At 48.4% G+C, this 23,216-nt stretch overlaps 1 protein-coding gene across 2 annotated transcripts in view; it reads left to right on the forward strand.

Moving 5' to 3' along the window:
• odad2 (outer dynein arm docking complex subunit 2) overlaps window positions 1-23,216 on the forward strand; it is a 549,301-nt gene that overhangs the window by 403,126 nt on the left and 122,959 nt on the right. For both annotated transcript variants that reach the window (XM_072508396.1, XM_072508397.1), the window contains exons 18-19: window positions 511-699; window positions 7,731-7,952. In XM_072508396.1, the coding sequence (XP_072364497.1) occupies window positions 511-699; window positions 7,731-7,952 (411 nt within the window). The remainder of the gene's footprint in view (window positions 1-510; window positions 700-7,730; window positions 7,953-23,216) is intronic.

Consider the following 23,216-nt stretch of genomic DNA (forward strand, 5'->3'; position numbering starts at 1 on the left):
TGAAAAGCTGAGGCAACCCTGTCTGGGCCATTTGGGTTTGTGGCCATCAGGCAATTAATTGTCTGAAGCGAGATCTCCTGTCTCTCCAAGAGGTGCCAGCCGTGTTGGATTGCCAGAAGCTCTTCAGTCCCACCGGGAGCAGTGACCACGGCTGACACTGCTCCTGGCCCAAAGCAGCATCATGGACACCACTGTGGAACCAAGGTAAGTGACAACAGGGTTGCCAGAGCCAATCAGGCAGGCCCTGCCAGGGACGGGGACATCATTTTTGAGGGAAGTGGAGGGGACAGGTATCTCTGTAAATGCAATTAAAGTGCCTTCCCCTTGTTTGAGGCCGCCACTGCAAGGTGGTATGTCACAACCAACAATGTAAGGTTTTAGGTTTTCAACAAAAAATTGTGTTCAGCAAAATTTCTACCAAATACATATGAAGACTTGGTTAGCCTGACCCACATGTTTTGTTATTCTATCTCTCATCATGCATTTCACACTTTTTGCTTGCATTCTTAGGAAGCTGGGGAAATGGTTCGCTCCTTTGTTGGTGGTCTGGAGTTAATTGTTAATTTGCTAAAATCTGACGACATAGAGGTTCTGGCCAGTGTTTGCGCAGCTTTAGCCAAAATAGCCATGGATGAAGAAAACTTAGCAGTTATAACAGATCATGGAGTTGTTCCAATGTTGTCAAGTTTAACATACACAGTAAGTAACCTTGGTACAACATTTATTGAAAGAGTTACATTATATTTATAGCACTGAAACAGGCCATTTAATCCAACAAGTCCACACTGATATTCATACACCAGTAAGGCTTTCTCCAACCCTCCTTTAGCTAACCACATTAACATATTCTTAGCCAGAATTCTCCGGCCATTGCGATGCACTGTTCCTGCCGGCAGCGCATCCCCGTCCATTGGTTTCCCAGCAGCGTGGGCCAGTTTCAATGGGAAATCCTGTTTACAAGCGGAGGAAGGAGTGAACCCTGCCACCAATGAACGGCACACCACCAAGAAACATGCTGCTGGGGGACCGGAGAATCCAGCCCCTTATGTTCCCTTCTCCCTCATGTTTTTATCTAACTTCCCTTGAAAAATGTCTTTGCTAATTACATCAATTATTCCTTGTGGTAACAAGTTCCACTTTCTCACCACTCTGGATATGGCCCAGAATTTTCTGTTGCTTGGACGGGTGCACCCCCGACCCAGAAGCATGAGAAATCAGGGGCAAAATTCTCCTACCCGCCCCGCCACATTTCTGCCCCGACCGGCCGGCGGGAGTCTCCGTAACACCGGCCGGTCAATGGGGTTTCCCATTGTGGGGCAGCCCCACGCCGTCGGGAAACCCCCGGGCGCCGGCAAAACGGAGACTCCCGCCGGCGGAGAATGACGCCCCTGGTGAGAGGATATCAGGCCAGAATCCCAATTTCATGATGCCCTGACACAATATTTCAGTTTGTGTGTGCACAAGTGTTGGAAGCGCATCCGCTGACAATTAAGCAGGCAGTTTAGCCCATTAAGGGACCAATTGAACACAATTTTATGTGGCCCATCTGCTTTTATGGTTGTCGAGCAGACTGATTGGCTTGTTTTAGCTGCAACTTCGATCCAGGGAGGGATGAAATGTCTGGGCTGAAATAAAATTTTAAAGGTGCCTGTGAACTGAGGTTTATGTTTGAATGTGCTGCCTAGATGTTCTTTACAGAGTTTCTCCATTGCAATTTATTTTTTTACAGGCCAGCAGCTGCCTGAGACAGTTCCACAGCGGCTGTTGCTTGAGGGTCCATATTAAAAGTGCAAGCCCGCAGCCTTCCTTATCTCGGTGGTGTCCACCCTCTTTGCACCCTCTCACCGCTCTCTCCAGCAGCATTGAGCCTTTCCCAGCACACGTTAATAATAATAATAACCTTTATTAGTGTCACAAGTAGGCTTACACTGCAATGAAGTACTGTGAAAAGCCCCTAGTCACCACACTACGGCACCTGTTTGGGTACACTGAAGGAGAATTCAGAATGTCCAAATTACCTAACATCTTGTTCTGAGGATGGATGTTGTAGTGTTCACAAAGACCACAGAAGCTAAGTTCATCAACAAAGTTAACATTTATTTACACTAATAGTAATCTACTCTCAATTAAGACGAGACGTTATCCTCTCCCTCTTCCCACTCAATTAAGACTAGACCTTATCTACTTCTCTCTCTCTCTCAAGCCTGTGAATCAGTGCTTTATATAGTTCTGCACCTAGCTCCATCTAGTGGTGAATTATGAGCTTTATATTCTGAGCATTTCCCATAATGTCACAACCCAAGCCCAGAATTTTACATTAGCTGGTCATTAATTGACCAGTCAATGCACCAACGCTGGCTGTGGCTGGGAATGCATTTAATGCCATCTTCCAGGCCCACCAAGTACATGCATCCAACAGGTGAAAAGTTCAGTCTAATGTTCCAAATAACCACATCTGGCTGAGAGTAGGTTATGCCTGATGAATCTCATTATTTGTTTTCACATGAGAAGAAATTCTATAATAATCTTTGCTTGTTGTCCCTGAGCCCATTTTATATCAATGCTGTCACTGCCCCTTTAACCTCATTGCCTTCAATGTCTACAAGAATTATCTCAGTTACCTGCCAATGTTTTCACAAGATCCAAACCCAGATCAGTACAAAGCCAATACAGAGCTCCAAGGCCATGTCAATCTAATATGCAGCATAAAGTATCTTTCCATGGGGAGGAGCACTCTACACTGTTTAACCTCTGTAACTTAGTGATTAGCAGTGCAAGCCAGTCACACACCCCTCACACATACTAACTCCCCTCCCACCCCTCCCCCCAATTCACCCACCCCGACTCACCCTCCAACCCAATTTGGAAGATCTGATCCTAAAATTTTGAGAAGGCACTTAATAAAGTTCCTCATCAGAGACTGTTAGCTAATGTTGAAGCTCATGAAATTGAAGGCAAATTATTGACCCTATTAGGAAATTGGCTGAGTGGAAGGGGACAGTAATTGGGGATAATAGGCAGTTACTCTAATTGGCAGAATATAGTTAGTGGTATCCTACAAGGATCTGGTTTGGGGTCTCACCCATTCAATATATTCATTAATGCCTTAGATGGTGGGGTTGAAAGTCACATGTTTAAATTTTCTGATGGCTCAAAGATAGATGGTATTGTAAGCAGTGTATAATTACAAAGACATATTGATAGATTGAGTAAATAGGGAAAGCTGTAGGCAAATATGAGGTCATTAACTTTGGATTCAAAAGGGATAGAACAGAGTACTTTCTAAATATTGAAAAGATGGAATCAGGGGATAAATACATAGATAATTAAAATGTCATGAACAAGTACGGAAATGAATAAAAAAGACTAATGGAATTCTGGCCTTTATATCTAGAATAATAGAATACAAGGAGGTAGAAGTTATGTTACAGATATTGGCATGACCTTGGTGGAGACCATTAATCTTTAAAAATAAATTCAAACTTCCAGTTATTTATTGGAAGAATTATGCCACAAGATTTCACATTTTAAACAAAAATCTTTATTGCGCAAGAATTAAATAAAATAAATTTTTTTAAAATTAATTCATAGGATGTGGATGCATTCCTAATTACCCTTGTGAGGTGGTGGTAAACCAATTTCTTGAACTGCTGCGGTCCATGTGGCATAGGTACGTTTACAGTGCTGTTAGGAAGGGAAAAGCAGCCTATGGTCATCTGGAACTATGGCAACTTTTCACTTTTACACTATATTTCTTAAACACTTCTTTATACCTAAAGAATTCTATAGAACTCCTCGTTCTATTCTTATTTCTACCTAAAAGGATCATGAGGGCTCCTTCACTTCTCCTGGCACCAAACCAAGATGTGTCATGGCTTTCAGGAATTCATTTGATTATCCTCATTGTTCCTGCTTTTCTCCAAGGTATGGGATTTCTTGGAGTCCTCCCACTATCATCATTCCAGGAAGATGGGAGCATAAGTAGGCCAATTGGTCCATTGAGCCTGCTCACTATTCAATACGACCATGGCTGTTCATCCACCTCAATGCCATTTTCCCTTTATGTCAATCTCTGCTTTAAACATGCTCAATAACTGAGCTTTCATATCCCTCTGGAGTAGAGAAGTCCAATGATTCACAGGCCACTAAGTGAAAAGATTCTCCTCATCTCAGTTCTGAGTGGCTTTCCCTTATTTTGAAATTGTGTCCCCTGGTTCTAAATTCCCCAACCAGGAGAAATATCTTATCTGCAGCAACGCTATCTATCCCTTTACATAGTTTGTAGGTTTCAATGAGATCACCTCTCATTCTTCGAATTTCTAGAGAATACAGGCTCTTACCCCAATCTCTCTTTATAAGACAGTCCCACCAACCCGGAAAAGGTCTGGTTAACTTTTGTTGCATTCACTATGGAAATAATATCCTTGTTAAGGCAAGGGGACCAACTTCACACAGTACTCCAGGTGTGGTTTAACCAAGGTTCTATACAACTGAAGCAAGACTTCACTACTCCTGCACTCAAATCCTCTTGCAATAAAGCCTAATATACTATTAGCACAGTGGCACTACCACCGTGCTAAATGGGATAGAATTCAAACAGATCTAGCAACTCAAGACTGGTCATCCATGAGGCGTTGTGGGCTATCAGCAGCAGCAGAATTGTATTAAACCACAATCTGCAATGTCATGGCCTGGCATATCCCCCACTCTACCATTACCACCAAGCCAGGGGATTAACCTTGGTTCAATGAAGAGTGCAGGAGAGCATGCTAGGGGCAACATCGGGCATACCGAAAAATGAGGTGTCGATCTGGTGTAGCAACAACACAGGACTACTTGTGTGCCAAACAGCATAAGCAGCAAGTAATAGACAGAGTTAAACAATTCCACAATTAACGCATCAGATCTAAACTCTGTAGTCCTGCCACATCCAGCCGTGAATGTCAGTAACTCACTGGAGGAGGAGGCTCCACAAATATACCCATCCTCAATGATGGAGGAGCCCAGCACATGTGCAAAAGACAAGGATGAGGCATTCGAAACAATCTTTAGCCAGAAGTGCCGAGTGGATGATCTATCTTGTTCTTCTCTGGAGGCCCCCAGCATCACAGATGTCAGTCTTCAGCCAATACAGTTCACTCCTCATGATATCAAGAAACAGCTGAAGGCACTGGATACTGCATAGGCTACGAGCCTTGACAATATCCCGGCAATAGTATTGAAGATTTGTGCTCCAGAACTTGCCGCACCCCTAGCCAAGCTTTTCCAGTACAGCTGCAACACTGCCATCGACCCGGCAATGTGGAAAATTAACCAGGTGTGTCCTGTACACAAGAAACAGGACAAATCCAACCCAGCCAATTCCCTCCTTATCAGTCTACTCTCTATCATCAGCAAAGTGATGGAAGGGGTCATCAACAGTGCTATCAAGCAAACCTTACTCAGCAATAACCTGTTCACAGACGCTCAGTTTGGGTTCCGCCAGGTTCACTCAGTTCCTGACTTCATTACAGCCTTTGTTCAAACATAGACAAAACAGCTGAATGCCAGAGGCGAGTTGAGAGTGACTGCTCTTGACATCAAGACAGCAAGGAGCCCTAGATAAACTTGAGTCAATGGGAATTAGGTTGAAAACACTCCGCTGGTTGATGACATACCCGGCACAAAAGAAGATGGTTGTGGTTGTTGGAGGTCAATCATCTCAACTCCAGGACATCACTGCATTCCTCAGGGTAGTGTCCTGGGCCCAACCACCTTCAGCTGTTTCATCAATGACCTCCCTTCCATCATAAGGTCAGAAGTAGGGATGTTTGCGGATGACTGCACAATGTTCAGCACCATTCGCGACTCCTCAGATAATGAAACAGTCCATGTCCAAATGCAGCAAGACCTGAACAACCTCCAGGCTTGGGTTGACAAGTGGCAAGTTACATTTGCATCACACAAATGCCAGACAATGACCAACTCCTACAAGAGAGGATCTAACCACCACTCCTTGACATTCAATGGCATTACCATTGCTGAATCCCCCACAATCAACATCCTGGGGGTTATCATTGATCAGAAACTGAGCTGGACTAGCCACATTAATACTGTGGCTACCAGGGCAGGTCATGGCTAGGAATCCTACGGCAAGTAACTCACCTCCTGACCCCTCAAAGCCTGTACCCATCTACAAGGCACAAGTCAGGCGTGTAATGGAATACTCTCCACTTGCCTGGGTGAATGCAGCTCCATCAATACTCAAGAAGCTCGGCACCATCCAAAACAAAGCAGCCCTTTGCTCCTCCTTCCACAAACATTCAAACCCTCCACCACCGAAGAACTATGGCGGCCTTGTGCACCATCTACAAGATGAACTGCAGTAACTACCAAGGTTCCTTAAACAGCACCTTCCAAACCCATGACCACTAACATCTAGAAGGACAAGAGCAGCAGATACCTGGGAACCCCACCACCTGGAGGTTCTCCTCCAAGTCACTCACCACCCTAACCTTGGGTGCAGAGGATGTTTGCCAGGATGTTGCCTGGTCTGGAGGGTGTTGGCTATGTGGAGAGGCTGAATAGACTCGGACTGTTTTCATTAGAACAGAGGTTGAGGGGTGACCTGATAGAGGTCTACAAGATTATGTGGGGCATTGATAGAGTGGATGGGGAGGCACTCTTTCCCAGGGTGGAGTGGTCAGTCACCAGGGGGCATAGGTTTCAGGTCCATGGGGCAAAGTTTAGAGATGCGCGAGGCAGGTTTTTTACACAGAGAATGGTGAGTGCCTGCAACGTGTTGCCAGGGACGGTTGTGGAAGCAGATACATTAACGGCGTTCAAAAGGCATCTCAACAAATACATGGATAGGATAGGTATAGAGGGATACAGCACTAGGAAGTGCTGAGGGTTTTGCCCAAGGATGGTATAACCGGTACAGGCTTAGCGGGCCCAAGGGCCTGTTCATGTGCTGTATTTTTCTTTGTTCTTTTTGTTCTTTGAAATATATTGCTGCCGTTCCTTCACTGTCGCTGGGGCAACATCCTGCAACTCCCTCCCTAATAACATAGCGGGTGTATCTACACCTCAAGGACTGCAGCGGTTCAAGACAGCAATTCACCACCACCTTCTAATGGCAACTCAGTACCGGCAATAAATGCTTTCCTAACTAGCGAAGTAAATTAAGTTTTAAAAAGCTTTCCGAATGGCTTGCTGCATCTGCATGCTATCTTTCAGTGACTTATCAATGAGGACACCCTGGTCCCTTTGTGCATGTATAGTTCTAATCTCTCACCATTTAGGGAATACTCTGCCCACCTGTTGCTTGAGCTGCAGCTTCAAATTGACCACGGATAATTAAATGAGCCTGATGGTCAAATGACTCGCGTGTGGTTTGGCACCCAGCGCGAAGCCCGTTTTGGGCCTTTCCCACAATGCTCCCAACTCAACGGGATCGGCACCGGAAGTAATATTGTTGAAAAATCGGGTCCACTAAAGAATGATACCTGGAGTCCAAATGTTAAGCCACAAGAAAACAAAGTTAAGAAGACTGCTTGAATATGCCACTTTGTGAACTGTTTTGTTTAGTCTTTTGGCTTCTGGTAAAATCAAAAAATGATTTTAATCAATAATTAAAGATTGTGAAATTAAATTTTGTATCTGTTAAATTATAGCGATTTTAATTATTTGATGTAGACATTAATATTCCCAGTGATTAATATGACATGCTTGTTTTGCTCTTCTTACAGAAGGATGATATGCTTCGCCAGCATTTAGCAGATGCTGTTGCTTGCTGTTGTAAGTGGGGTAACAACAGGGTTGCCTTCGGAGCAACCGGGGCTGTGGCCCCACTGGTCCATTATCTGAAATCAAAAAATCCATTTGTACATCGTGCTACAGCACAAGCCCTGTACCAGCTTTCATTTGATCCCAAAAACTGCATTACCATGCATGAAAACGGTGTGGTTAAGGTATGTTTATACAACTCCTAAAGTTACAAGTGAGTTTACTGTTTTTTCTTGCATTATTTTGCATTTTCCATACAGAGTAATTGCTAAATGGCAAATCTTAATATCTGAATACAGAAAAAATTAGTCTAGTCAATGAACTAGGGAACATATTCTAAATCACAGATGATCCAGGCCTGATTTTCTGTCGCTTATCCAGCAGATTTCTTGGTGTTGAGGGGCCAGAATTGTGCAATGCTGAATATTCTGAGATACAGAGAATGTCATTAAAATTACGACATAGAAGCAGGCCTTTTGACCCAGCCAGGCTGTATTGGTGTATATCCTCCATATGAACAGTAATCCTAAACCAAGTTGTACCTTTTTATTTTTTATTTTGTTTTAAGACAATTTAGCGTGGCAATCCACCTACCCTGCACATCTTTGGGTTGTGAGGGTGAGACCCACGCAGGCACGGACAGTGACCCGGGGCCAGGATCAAACCTGGGTCCTCAGTGCCGTGAGGCAGCAATGCTAACAACTGCGCCACCGTCTCTCCCCTCCCCCAAGGTGTACCTTTTTGTCCTGTTTCCCTCATCCATCTATTTTTAAACTATTCTTAACCTATTTTTAAATGAGAGCTTGTACCTGAAATTTCCTTCAGAGCTGCTTCTATGCTGCTGTAACTTTTAAAAATGCTAAGGAAACCCTCATTGTTCATGTAAATGGAGTTTCCACCCCATATCTGGAAAAGCTATGACAACAGAGGGCAAACATTGATCCAAATTAATGTGCAGAGCAGCAAAATCTAGACTTAAGTCTGTGTTGCACATTGGGACTGGTGCACATACGTGCTTTTAAATTGATCGGGACGTTTAAACTTCTGATGGGCTGATTTGTGAAAGTCTTTGATATTGAGTTCAGGGGTGGAGACTAGGACCAGATATGTACAATTTACCTGGATACTTATGCAGATTAATACCTGGTCGAAAATAGAGATTAACCAGCAGGTGGCAGTTCTCAGGTGTCTGAAAGCAGAAAATCAGAAAGGTGTGAGGGAAGGTAGGAGAGAATGGGAAGCATGAGGTCCATGGTCATGTCATCAGCACCCTGCTCATCATGCTAGACAGCAGGATGTGCTGGGAGCTGAGAAGGGTTATAAACCAGGAACAAACTGGTATCCTCAATGTTCTCAATGACACTGAATAGCACAGGCTTTGTTACAGCCCACACCAAGATGCTGAGAGCCATACCCTAGAATCTATAGAATCCCTACAGTGCAGAAGGAGGCCATTTGGTCCATCGAGTACTTCGAAAGACCACCCTACCTCAGTCCAATCCCTCATTCTATTCCTGCAACCCCACCCTAAGGGGCAATTTAGCATGACCAATCCACCTAAATTGCACATATTTGGACTTGGGAGGAAACCGGAGCACCCGGAGAAAACACATGCAGACACGGGGAGAAAGTGCAAACTCCAGACTGTCACCCAAGGTCAGAATCGAACTCAGGGTCTCTGACGCTGTGAGGGAGCAGTGCTAACCACTGTGCCACCGTGCCACCCTACTTAGTAGGTCTCATGAGATGAAGGGGTCCATTTTCCCCAACCAAATCTGCTGTAATCCCTTCTTATATGTGACACCCTAACCTGCAAGTTAGAGGGAAGAATGTAATTGTGGTGATGTGCGTTCCATAGCTGAACAGCCTAAAGTATGTGCTGGCAGCGAGAAGTAGGTGTGAGGCTGATAGTGTTGGTGTGTGAGGGTAAGGCAGTATATCTGGATGTTAAGTTTGAGACATGATAAATGAGTGATTGGTGAGCAACGTGAGAGGTTGGTGCAGTGGTGGTTAGGAGATGTCATGTTAAGGTGCTTTCACTGACCTTGAGCAGCCGTATGAGGTAATTATGCTTTTTGTGGCACTGCTACATATTTTTGGATCCTGATACCAGTATTCGACTACCCTGACCACGTGCTCCTATTCTCTTCTGAAGGTGGTCTTTGAGGGCATCCTGGTCCTCTGAAGAACCAGGGAATCTCTTTGCCCTATCCACCTTCACTATTAATGCCACCAGTGCTGCAACCTTCATCCTGGAAATCTCTCTGTCCTGCAGTCTCACTTTCCAAGTTTTAAAGTGCAGAAGCATTATTCAGTGCAACTTTCCTTTAAAAGGGACATACTGCCTTTGTGGAGATCTTGTGACACAGTGGTTATCATCCATGTTTCTGAGTCAGAAGCTCTGGATTTAAGTCCCATCCCAGGACTGGTGGCCAAAAAAGGCTGATGGCTCAAGCAGGGGAGATTCCTGGTCAGCCATGTGATGGAAATAAATTGGGGCCTCTTACAACTTGCATGCCACAGCAACTCAGACTCCTTCGTGGATCCAGTTGCCTGGATGGTCAATGTGGATCAGATTAGTGCCAACGGCTTGGGGTTTGACCCCTGCTCTGGCTGAGACTTGCCTCCTTGTCCTGCCTGAGGTGGATGCTATGGCTGTGGGTTGGACCTGCCTTCAGGCAGAGAACTTAAGAAGAAGTAGAATGTCTTTAAGAGAAAAAAGCTGGCTGGGTTACACATTACTGGCACTGTTGCAGCTGAATGCAGAGGCAGCTAGCACTGTAGTAAACTATTCTACCCTATGATAATATGATGAAAAACCAAATTTCCAGTGGAACCATGGGGGAAAATTGTGAATCTTAATGCCCACATCTGAAAAACAGGGTAAGCCCATTTTTATCCCAAGATCTATTATTCCATGTACTGTCTTGGACACTAACCACAAGATGCAGGCTACATGCTTCCCTTACCATGCTTTATCATATCGATAGTTGCCCCTTAAAATGTGTAGTGTACAGATATGGGTTTGTTTCTCTCAGTTCTTTTTTATTGACATATACCATAATCCTGCATTGCTGGTGGGAGCACAGTTTACAGGAATCTTGAGGAATCATAGGTGCCCAGGCATGATTTTGCCTCCATTAATTGGAACTGATGGAAAATAAAAGGCTGCGAGCACAAGATTCCCTGAAATGTACTCCTAGTTGGATTGCTAAATTTTTTCATAACCACGAAAAAAACATATTAGAGCATTGAGTTCATGTGAGAATCAAGCTTGGTATGTTTAGTACCATCATGTCTGCAACAATACTTTTGAGTCAGTCTTCCCTGAGGCAAAATTGAAAAATAATTTCTGGCATGGAATCCCCTGTAATTAAGTTATTCATTCCTATTTTCATGACCCCTATAATGACATATCATCATTAGCTAGCATTATCTACCCTTGCACTTTTCTTCAGATAATGCAACCTTTTTTGAACTTCCTGTCACAAATAGCATTGTTACTGTATTATAGCTGCTGAGTTTTATTTTAAATCCTAAAATGGCTATATGCATGACCATAGCACTAAAATGTTGTACCAAACCATTTCTGTCAATGTTTAAAGCTCCAATCTCGAAGAAATGGATTTTTCAAAAGTAGGGTAGTGGTGGAAAGGGTGGGATTGGATGGAACCAAAAAAGATAAACAGAAATTCAGAGCGTGATTCAGTGGCCGTGTTCCGCCAGGCATGCCAGGCGAATAGCGGGAAAGGGCAAAATTGCGATTTTGCGATTCACCCAGCCCGCTCCCGACGGCGAGTTCCGAATTTCGTCCAAAAAGAATAACATTAACTCTTATTTGCACGCATTTCAATCTCATTAATTAGATTGAAGTTGAATGCTGCGGCCTCCCGGAAATTACCCGACCCCAGCGGGAATGCACAGCTGGCATAATGGCCACTAAGGGGAACTGAGGAAGTGACTCGCCATTTCCATTTTCTGGCATGCAGGTCAAGGGTACCAGAGATGCTGCCCCAATGCTCGGGGGCGATGGGGAACCCCTCAGTGCAGGCTTGGTCAGAGGGCTGGCGTTGCAGGTTGGAGGTGGCCTCTGGGCCTGGGGAGTGAGTGGCTTTGCGTCTGTGCGGCCTTCAAGCCATCTTTAAATATTATGGAGACGCATAATAAAAGCAATCATAGCTGCAGCCCATCTGTCCTACCAAACTCTTCCAGGACAGAGCCCTGCTGAAGCTTTTCTCCTGAAAGTCAATTTCACCCCCTTTGACTGTAAGCAGCCTCTATGGTGCTTACAGGTCCAGGTGGCCGCCACACACCCTGCAGACCCTGCCGCCTAACAGGCTGAGGAGGGACCCAGAAGGGGAGGCCAGTGACGGCTCAGGTTTTCAGGCCTCGTTGGTCATTCAATATGGGCGGCACAGTAGCACAGTTGTTAGCACTGTTGCTTCATAGCGCCAGGGATCTGGGTTCAATTCCTGGCTTGGGTCAGTGTGCGGAATCTGCATGTTCGCCCCATGCCTGCATGGGTTTCCTCCAGGTGCTTCGGTTTTCTCCTGAAAGACGTGCTTGTTAGGTGAATTGGACATTCTGGATTCTCTCTCAGTGTACCCTTCGTGTGGCGACTGGGGGATTTTCACAGTAACTTCATTGCAGTGTTAATGTAAGCCTACTTGTGACACTAATAAAAACTTTTTTTAATGAGCTGACGGACAGTGTATGCCCCAGAAGTCTTCGTCTCAACAGAGAGACAGTGTGGCACCTGTACCACGTTCTCGAGGATTTGTCACCTTGTGGAAGAGGAGGACACCTACTCTCGGTGGCCTTGATGAAGGTCACAGCAACCCTAAACGTTTACGTCACCAGGTCTTTCCAGGGCTCGAGCGAGGACTTGTGTGGCATCTCGCAGACATCAGCCCACAGGTGCATCCAGGGGATGATGGATGCTCTGTATTTCTGAGCATCAGACAATATCACCTTTGACCTGGACCACCAAGATGCTTAGGTGGCAGGATTCGCCACCATCGGCGGGATGCCCCAGGTTCAGGGGGCGATCGATGACAGGCATGTCGCCCTGCTAGCACCGGGACATCAGGGAATGCCCTATATTAACAGGAAGGGGTTCCATTCCCTGAATATTCAGATTGTGTGCAACTATCACCTCAGAATCATGCAGTTGTGTGCCCGCTACCTTGGGAGCGTGCAGGACAGCTACATCCTGGGGGACTCAGAGATCCTCAGTGTCCTCGAGGGCCACCCCAGAATGACGGGTTGGCTCATCAGGTCATGGCTGACGATGGTCTGAGACCGAGGCGGAGAGCCAATGACTATGTGAGATAACATGTTCTCCATGTATTAATTACATTGCCATTATAATCACGTAATTGACAGTCATTGTTATGTATTGGAAGCTGTTGACATAATTTGGCTAAGTCCAATTTATTAATTAAATTTGCATGAGCACCTGCGTCCAATTTAAATAAAATGTCGGTTCCATTAATTGTCAATGGAATTGTCCAGTCAATTGTGTTATTGACTGTGGATACATACGCAATCAAACGGAAAAGCAGAAAAAGGTGTTCACATTGTGGAGAAACTCGTGAAGAAATCAATGGATTCAGGCAGTGATCCATTTCTAGCCCTATGAAGTTACAGAGCTACACCGCGAGCTGCAGATTTATTGGCAGCTCACTTGCTGATGAATCCGCAGTTACGTACAACATTACTATACTTAGAACTAGCAGATCCTGACACTGAAGATTTTCTAAACAAAATGAAGCAGAACAAACAAATGCAACAACAGTATTATGACAGGACAGCTAAATAATTAGCAAAGCTAGAACCAGGTGATCACTCAGAGTACAAATTCCCACAGGAGGATGGCACTCTATTGCACATCTGATATGCCAGGCAGCTCCATACTCATATGTTGTGATGACTAATGAAAGCTCTATTCACAGAAGAAACAGGAGAGTACTTCCGAAAGTGAAGTCAACTCAGCCGATATTTCCGAATATTGAGTTCAACACAGAACTACTCAAAGCTACAACTTCGAGAACACAAAATCGAGATGTAGTTACTAAGGAAAAGTCAGGAGCGTCTGATTCTGAACCATTGAGATTGAGAAGGTCAACTCGAACTAGAAGAAAGCCAGACAGACTCAATCTATGAATTGTAAAAAGTTAATAATGCATTGTAAACATGTAACAAAATGCATTTACATGTACAGAGCACACATTGCTTAACATGTGTAAATGTTGTGATGATGTACAAACATCTTCAAAGAAAGGGGGATGTAACAATATGTATATTGTAAGGAACACAAAGGGTTTACAATATGATGGAAATAAGGAGTAGTCATAAAAATACCATGTGACTTCTGGGAGATGGTGTTTAGGCGTGAGATTGATTAGTTGTATAGTGTAGAGTTCTATACTTAGAGATATCACGTAGTTTTATTTAATAACGTATTCCTTGTTGACTGGTGAGAATCTTAATTTAGTAGTGTAAATAAATCAGCTTTGTTCAATAACTCAGCTGTTAACACTATGTTCTCAAGTCATCCTGATAAACACAACAGAGAACATCACACACATGGGGCGAAATTCTCCCGAAACGGCGCGATGTCCGCCGACTGGCACCCAAAACGGCGCCAATCAGACGGGCATCGCACCGCCCCAAAGGTGCGGAATGCTCCGCATCTTTGGGGGCCGAGCCCCAACATTGAGGGGCTAGGCCGACGCCAGAGGAATTTCCACCCCGCCAGCTGGCGGAAACGGCCTTTGTTGCCCCGCCAGCTGGCGCGGAAATGACATCTCGGGGCGGCGCGGGAGCGTCAGCGGCCGCTGACAGTTTCCCACGCATGCGCAGTGGAGGGAGTCTCTTCCGCCTCCACAATGGTGGAGACCGTGGCGGAGGCGGAAGGGAAAGAGTGCCCCCACGGCACAGGCCCGCCTGCGGATTGGTGGGCCCCGATCGCGGGCCAGGCCACCGTGGGGGCACCCCCCAGGGCCAGATCACCCCGCGCCCCCCCCCCCAGGACCCCGGAGCCCGCTCACGCCACCTTGTCCCGCCGTTCAAAAGGTGGTTTAATCCACGCACGCGGGACAGGCAATTTATCGGCGGGACTTCGGCCCATCCAGGCCGGAGAATCGCGGGGGGTGGCCCGCCAACCGGCGCGCCGCGATTCCCGCCCCCGCCGAATATCCGGTGCCGGAGACTTCGGCAACCGGCGGGGGCCAGGATTCACACCAGCCCCCGGCGATTCTCCGACCCGGCGGGGGGGTCGGAGAATGACGCCCCTGATGTGCATCAGCAACTGTGCAGTGTTCCCCAGATTGTGCCCCAGAATTCTGTCCACTAATGTCACCCACCGAGGTGTGTGTCTCTGCATTGGTGGAAGGTGCGAGTGATAGCTGTGACACCTCGCCACATGATCTGGATGATTCTCTCGCTGGCCATGATCCAGGTAATGAAAAAAATATCCGTGAGCCGTATTCACCCATGCACGGGAGTTAGTGGACAGGCCTCAACCAGGCACCATTTAGCACTGGTTTCCACAATCATGAACAAGGCGTGATGGCACCCCGGGGGCGGGGGGGGGGCTTGTGGGCCATTAGAGCCCCCGGGTGGTCGGAGACAGGACAGGATAGTACCTGGTACCCAGGCATTGTCAGCCTGGAATTCTGGCAGTGTCACCTGGGCACCCTGGCAGTGCCAACCTTGCACTTCTAAGATGCCTGGTTGATGGTGCCAGGAGCACTGCCAGGGTGCCAGGCTGGCAGTGCTAATGTGCCTTGATGCCAGTTTAGCACTGCCAAGGGTCAGGATCCAGGGGGCCATGCCCATGAAAGGGAGGGAGGTGAGGGAGGTTCTAAGGGGACTTAAGAAAGGTTGGCATTTGAAGTGGGTGACGTGAACGTCGGGGTGTAGAGATCAGGGCAGCCATTCAAAAAGACGCCCCAGTTTGTCAGGAGCTGGTTCTGCTGGGCCTCAACAAGGAGAAACTCCCTGAGGCCTAAAAAAAACAGCTAAGTACCGTTGAATAGCGGTGTCATTCTCGGCGTGGCAGCCATCGAGAAACACCCCACCAAAACTGCCCGAAATCGGACTCTGGAATTTTTCGGATGACTCGCGCCCAAAAGCTTTAAATTGCATTGGAATTCATTTCACCTGTATTGTTGTCAATGGTCATGTGTTGCAACAATTCTGGAACTTTGTAATTGAGAGGCTATCTTGGATAGAAATTATCTAGTTTCTATCAAATGTTGCTTTGTTGGAGAATTCCCGTACCAGCCTCCCCGAACAAGCGCCGGAATGTGGCGACTAGGGGCTTTTCACGGTAACTTCATTTGAAGCCTACTTGTGACAATAAGCGATTTTCATTTCATTTCAATTAATATCTATTTGTAGATTGTATCAGTTTTTGTAACATTCCAGTATTATTTATTTTCTTGCCTTCAGCTATCCTGAATATCAATCAGTACCAATAGTAGCTCACAAAATCCAGAAGCGCCACTGACAGAAGTGATGTAGCTGCTAAAAGATTAAGTAGGCCAGCTGCATTCCTGAAGTTAGAAGTAAATGGTGCTGACACAAAGAAAGTAGAGTAGTGATAGCTGTTGTATTGTGTATGTCAAGTTACTGAGCTCTGATTGATGCCAGACAAATGGTTATTGATCCAGAAGTTAAACAAGCTCCCCAAATAAAAATTGGGGTTTCAAGAGCTGCCAAGGAAAGGATGCAGGCAAGTAGAGTTTGCAAAACCTGTTTTGTTTTTTTTAACTGGTTTTGATGGAGAAAATAATTCTTCCCAAAGGAATTAAAACATTTTCTTTTAATTCCAAAATGTAGTCATAATAGTTTGGATGCCTCAAAATATCCACAGATTTTATCTCTGAGAGTCATTATGTGCTTTCACCTTCATTTAATCTAAATAGAAAAAAGGCAAAAGCACATAATTCCATTGTGATTTCTGGACTGGTTGTGAGAATGTGGTGCTTGGAGGGCTTTGGTGAAACATTATTATCATACCAATCAAATTATTAATTTAATATTAACATTGGTATCCATTTACTTGTGATTCCTTTTTATAAAGGCAACTCCATGCATATTCCATTAAACCATTATGTAAATATACATAATTGACACTAGCTAAAGTAAACTACTTTACAGGACACAACAGATGTGCCTGTGTTATTTTCAGCAATAGCTTAGTGTGGCTTAACACAAAGCATCAGTGTGAAGTGTCGGCACAGAGGGCATAAGGGGCAATGGGGAGTGGGTGGGGGCAAAAGGCAACATGGATGGGCATCGGGGAATGTTTGGGGGGTGAAGGGGTGAAGTCAGCGACGGTCTTTTGTTTTTATTTTCACTGGAAAAAGTTCTGTGGCACTGAAGCGGGCCTTTTAAACAGTCGACCCCTGCACAGCAGCCCCCGTGGCTACCTCCGTACTTTCCAGCTGGTTCTCTGCCTCGAATGAAGCCTGCATCTGCACCCGGCAATGAAGATCCTGCCTTTGTGGAAAAATTTCCTCAAGTTTCCCTATCCACCTCGAGAATGAAAATCCGGACTTCCGGGTGCGGCTATGCAGAGCTAGGTCGCATATTCGGCAGCTCCCGCTTGGAATGGACTTTTGGGCTCTTTTACAGGGCCCCCACGGCATTTGTTTGATATTTCCCGGTGTGGGAAGAAGACTGCAGCATTCCCCTGATGGTGTCCCCCAGGAATGTTGCGTCTTTTGGCTGCCAGACCCGGCAGAAACAGTGAAGGATTTGGCTTGATCTGCAGCAATAGACAGAGGCCTCTTCCAGCATGCAGGCGGGGGAAGGGCAAGCTTAAAGCTGCAATCTGACTTGACTCTATCAAAGGTGAATTCTAGCAGCAGAGGGAACAACTGTGAAAGGATCTACCAGGGCCATTGAAGAAGCAGGGACGAGGCTTCTGGTGGCGGCCATGGAGGAGTAGGTCGCGCATTCGGCAGCTCCCGTCTGGAACCGACTCTCAGACCTTTTTCAGGAGTTTCCATAGACTTTTTGAGGCAGACTGGTGAAGCAAACACTGCCAACTTCTATGAAACGGACCAGAAGTGTAACGGCCAAAGGAGCGGCACTGGAGCAACAGGAGAAGCGAGGGAAAGAAAATAAAATGGCGGCGGCCAGGGACAAAGGGGAGCTGCAGGAGTTCATCCAGCGCTGCTTCGAGGAGCAGCGCGAGGAGATGCGCAAGGAGATGTTGGCGCCTATGCTTTCTGCAATTGAAGGACTCGGGATCACCCAGAAGGTCCACGAAGCTAAGATCCAGGAGGTACAGAAAAGAGTCAGTCAGAACGAGGACGAGCTCGTGGGCCTGGCGGTGAGAGTGGAGCAGAACGAGGCGCTACACAAGAGGTGGGCGGGAAGACTCGAAGACCTGGAGAACAGGTCGAGGAGAAAGAATCTGCGAATCCTGGGTCTCCCTGAGGGAGTGGAGGGGGCTGATGCCGGGGCATACGCGAGCACGATGCTCGAGACGATGATGGGCACGAATGCCCCTTCGAGGCCACTGGAGTTGGACGGGGCACATCGGGTGCTGGCGAAGAAGCCCCAGGCAAATGAGCCGCCAAGGGCGATGGTGGTGAGGGTCCACCGGTTCACGGACAGAGAGTGGGTCCTGAGATGGGCCAAGAAGGAGCGGAGCAGTAAGTGGGACAATGCAGAGATCCGAATATACCCGGACTGGAGCACGGAGGTTGCAAAGCGGAGAGCGGGTTTCAACCGGGCCAAAGCGGCGTTGTACAGGAAAGAAGTGAAATTCGGAATGCTGCAGCCAGCGCGACTGTGGGTCACATACAAGGGCCAACACTATTACTTTGAAACGCCTGAGGAGGCGTGGACCTTTGTACAAGCCGAAAAGTTGGACTCTAACTGAGGGTTTGTGAGGGTGGGGGGGATGTTTTGGGGTTTGATGTGTGATGGTTGTTGTATATAGGGGGTCAATTACGCGCAGGAAATATTACATGGGCTGGGGGAGAGAGACAAGGCCGTGACAGGAGCTGCGCCAGAGGGGGCGGAGCGGGCTTTGGAAAGCACCGGGTTTTTTCCCGCGCGCGGCAAGAAAGGCGGGAAGGGGAACGAAGGAATGCATATGGATTGGGAGACTCCCACGCGGGGAGGTCAATGGGACGGTGGGGGAAGCCGGGGTCAGCAGGCGTCAGCTGACTTAGGGGAGTGACATGGGGGGAGCAAAAAAGTTGGACGGGTCTAGGGGGGGAGGGGGGCGGGGAAGGGGGGGGGAAAAAGGGTTGCTGCTGCACTGGCTGAAAGGGAATAGGACACAGAAGAGGTGGTCGGGACGTGGATCCCCCCTCTGGGCGACTGGAGGGTGAGGGAGGCGTGGACACGGGACTGGCCCAGAAAAGGAGATGGCTAGTCGGCGGGGCGTGGGGGGAGTGGAGAGCCCCTCCAATCCGGCTGATAACGTGGAATGTGAGTGGCCTGAATGGGCCGGTGAAGAGAGCTCGAGTGTTCGCGCACTTAAAGGGACTGAAGGCGGACGTGGCCATGCTCCAAGAGACACATCTGAAGGTGGCGGACCAGGTCAGGTTAAGAAAGGGAGGGGTAGGACAGGTATTCCACTCGGGACTGGATGCAAAGAATAGAGGGGTGGCAATATTGGTGGGAAAGCGGGTGTCATTTGAGGCCAAGACTATTGTAGCGGTCAATGGAGTCGATATGTAATGGTGAGCGGTCGGCTGCAAGGGACGTGAGTGGTGTTGGTAAACGTATACGCCCCGAACTGGGATGATGCAGGATTCATGAAGCGCATGTTGGGGCGCATTCCGGACCTGGAGATAGGAGGGATAATGGGAGGGGACTTCAATACAGTGTTGGATCCAGCACTGGACCGCCCCAAATCAAGGACTGGAAAGAGGCCGGCGGCGGCCAAAGTACTTAGGGGGTTTATGGATCAGATGGGGGGAGTGGACCCATGGCGGTTTGCAAGGCCGCAGGCCAGTGAATTTTCTTTCTTCTCCCATGTACACAAAGCCTACTCCCGGATAGATTTCTTTGTTCTGGGTAGGGCGCTCATCCCGAGGGTGGAGGGGACGGAATATTCGGCTATAGCCGTTTCGGACCATGCCCCGCACTGGGTGGAGCTGGAGCTGGGAGAGGAGAGAGACCAACGCCCGTTGTGGCAGCTGGATGTGGGACTGCTGGCGGACGAGGTGGTGTGTGGGAAGGTGAGGGGGTGTATCGAAAGGTACTTGGAGGCCAACGACATCGGAGAGGTGCGGATGGGGGTGGTATGGGAGGCGTTGAAGGCGGTGATCAGGGGAGAGCTAATTTCCATGGGCTCATAGGGAGAAGACAGAGGGTATGGAAAGGGAGAGGTTAGTGGGGGAGATTTTGAGAGTGGACAGGAGATACGGAGAGGCCCCGGAGGAAAGATTACTTGGGGAAAGACGACGGCTCCAGACGGAGTTTGACCTGTTGACCACAGGGAAGGCGGAGGCACAGTGGAGGAAAGCACAGGGGGCGACCTACGAGTATGGGGAAAAGGCTAGTCGGATGCTGGCACACCAGCTCCGTAAGAGGATGGCAACGAGGGAAATAGGGGGAGTCAAAGATGGAAGGGGAGCCACGGTTCAGAGTGCAACGAAAATAAACGAGGTATTCAAGGCCTTTTATGAAGAGCTGTACAGATCCCAGCACCCAGCGGGGGAAGAGGGGATGAGACGATTCCTAGATCAGCTGAGATTCCCGAGGGTGGAGGAGCAAGAGGTGGCTGGTTTGGGGGCACCAATTGGGTTGGAGGAGCTGAGCAAGGGTTTGGGGAGCATGCAGGCAGGGAAGGCCCCGGGACCGGACGGATTCCCGGTGGAGCTTTACAGTAAGTACGCAGACCTGTTGGCCCCGCTACTGGTGAGGACCTTTAATGAGGCAAGAGAGGAGGGGAACCTGCCCCCGACAATGTCGGAAGCGACAATTTCTTTGATCCTAAAGCGGGACAAGGACCCACTGCAATGTGGATCGTACAGGCCGATCTCGCTCCTCAATGTGGGTGCAAAGTTGCTGGCAAAAGTGCTGGCCACGAGGATCGAGGACTGTGTCCCGGGGGTAATCCACGAGGACCAGATGGGATTTGTAAAGGGCAGGCAACTAAACACCAATGTGCGGCGGCTCTTAAACGTGATAATGATGCCATCGGAGGAGGGAGAGGCGGAGATAGTGGCAGCTATGGACGCGGAGAAGGCCTTTGACCGAGTAGAGTGGGAGTACCTCTGGGAGGTGCTGCGTAGGTTTGGGTTCAGGGTAGGGTTTATCAATTGGGTTAAGCTCCTTTACAGAGCCCCGATGGCGAGTGTAGTGACGAACCGGCGGAGGTCGGGGTACTTTCGACTGTACCGAGGGACGAGGCAGGGGTGCCCCCTGTCCCCCCTGTTCGCATTGGCGATCGAACCATTGGCCATGTCATTGAGGGAGTCTAATAAATGGAGGGGGGTGGTCCGAGGGGGAGAAGAGCATCGGGTGTCGCTATATGCGGATGACCTGTTGCTGGACGTGGCGGATCCAATGGAGGGGATGGTGGAGGTCATGCATACTCTAATGGAGTTTGTGGAGTTTTCGGGCTATAAGCTCAATGTAGGGAAGAGTGAGCTCTTTGTATTACAGGCGGGGGACCAAGGAAGAGGGATAGGGGCCCTACCGCTGAGGAGGGCGGAGGGGAGCCTTCGGTATCTGGGGATCTCGATAGCCAGGAGTTGGGGGACCCTACATAAACTGAATCTGACGAGGTTGGTGGAGCAAATGGAGGAGGATTTCAAAAGATGGGACATGTTACCGCTCTCGCTGGCGGGTAGAGTGCAGTCGGTCAAAATGGTAATCCTTCCGAGGTTTCTGTTTGTGTTTCAGTGCCTTCCCATCGTGATCACTAAGGCCTTTTTTAAGAGAGTAGGCAGGAGTATTATGGGGTTTGTGTGGGCGAATAAGACCCCGAGAGTAAGGAGAGGGTTCCTGGAACGCAGTAGGGACCGAGGAGGACCTGGGGAGCTACTACTGGGCAGCAAATGTGGTGATGATCCGCAAGTGGGTTATGGAGGGAGAGGGGGCGGCATGGAAGAGGATGGAGATGGCGTCCTGCAAAGGAACGAGCCTGAGGGCGTTGGTGATAGCACCGCTGCCGCTCTCGCCGACAAAGTATACCACGAGCCCGGTGGTGGCGGCAACGCTAAGGATCTGGGGCCAGTGGAGACGGCACCGGGGTGCAATGGGCGCATCGGTGTGGTTCCCGATCAGGGGTAACCACCGGTTTGTCCCGGGGAAGATGGACGAGGGGTTCCAGAGCTGGCATCGGGCGGGGATTGGAAGAATGGGGGACCTGTTCATCGACGGGACGTTTGCGAGCCTAGGGGCACTGGAGGAGAAGTTCGAGTTACCCCCGGGAAATGCCTTTAGATATATGCAGGTGAGGGCTTTTGTGAGGCGACAGGTGAGGGAATTCCCGTTGCTCCCGGCACAAGAAGTTCAAGATAGGGTGATCTCAGGTGTATGGGTCGGGGAGGGCAAGGTGTCGGAAATACACCAGGAGTTGAAAGAAGAGGGGGAAGCGCTGGTAGAAGAGTTGAAGGGTAAATGGGAGGAGGAGCTGGGGGACGAGATCGAGGAAGGCCTGTGGGCTGATGCCCTCGGTAGGGTTAATTCCTCCTCCTCGTGTGCCAGGCTCAGCCTGATACAATTTAAGGTGGTCCACAGAGCGAACTTGACGGGGGCGAGGTTGAGTAGATTCTTTGGGGTAGAGGACAGATGTGGAAGATGCTCAGGGAGCCCGGCGAACCATGTCCATATGTTTTGGTCATGCCCGGCACTGGAGGGGTTCTGGAGAGGAGTGGCGGGAGCAATATCTCAGGTGGTGAAAGTCCGGGTCAAGCCAAGCTGGGGGCTAGCAATATTTGGAGAAGTGGACGAACCGGGAGTGCAGGAGGCGAAAGAGGCCGGCATTCTGGCCTTTGCGTCCCTAGTAGCCCGGCGAAGGATCTTGCTAATGTGGAAGGAGGCGAAGCCCCCCAGCCTGGAGGCCTGGATAAATATGGCTGGGTTCATAAAGTTGGAGAGGATTAAGTTCACCTTGAGAGGGTCTGCGCAGGGGTTCTACAGGCGGTGGCAACCGTTCCTAGACTATCTCGCGGAGCGTTAGAGGAAGGTCGGTCAGCAGCAGCAGCAACCTTGGGCGGGGGGGGGGGGGGGGGGGGGGGGAGGGGGAAGGGGGGACTGCCTGTGAGGGTGGATGAGCAAGAGATAACATGAAGTGTTGGGGAAACTGGCACGTACGGGTGAGGGCCAGTGTACAAAGCTGTGTAAATATATCATTTTGCCATGTATATATCTTGCTCTGCGCGATTTCTCGTTTTTTTTTGTTGTTACGGGGGGAGGGGGTTATTGTTTGTAAGGGAGAAAAATTGTGTTAAAAAACTTTA

This window comes from Scyliorhinus torazame, chromosome 6, assembly GCF_047496885.1.
Source record: "Scyliorhinus torazame isolate Kashiwa2021f chromosome 6, sScyTor2.1, whole genome shotgun sequence".
NCBI lineage: Eukaryota > Metazoa > Chordata > Chondrichthyes > Carcharhiniformes > Scyliorhinidae > Scyliorhinus > Scyliorhinus torazame.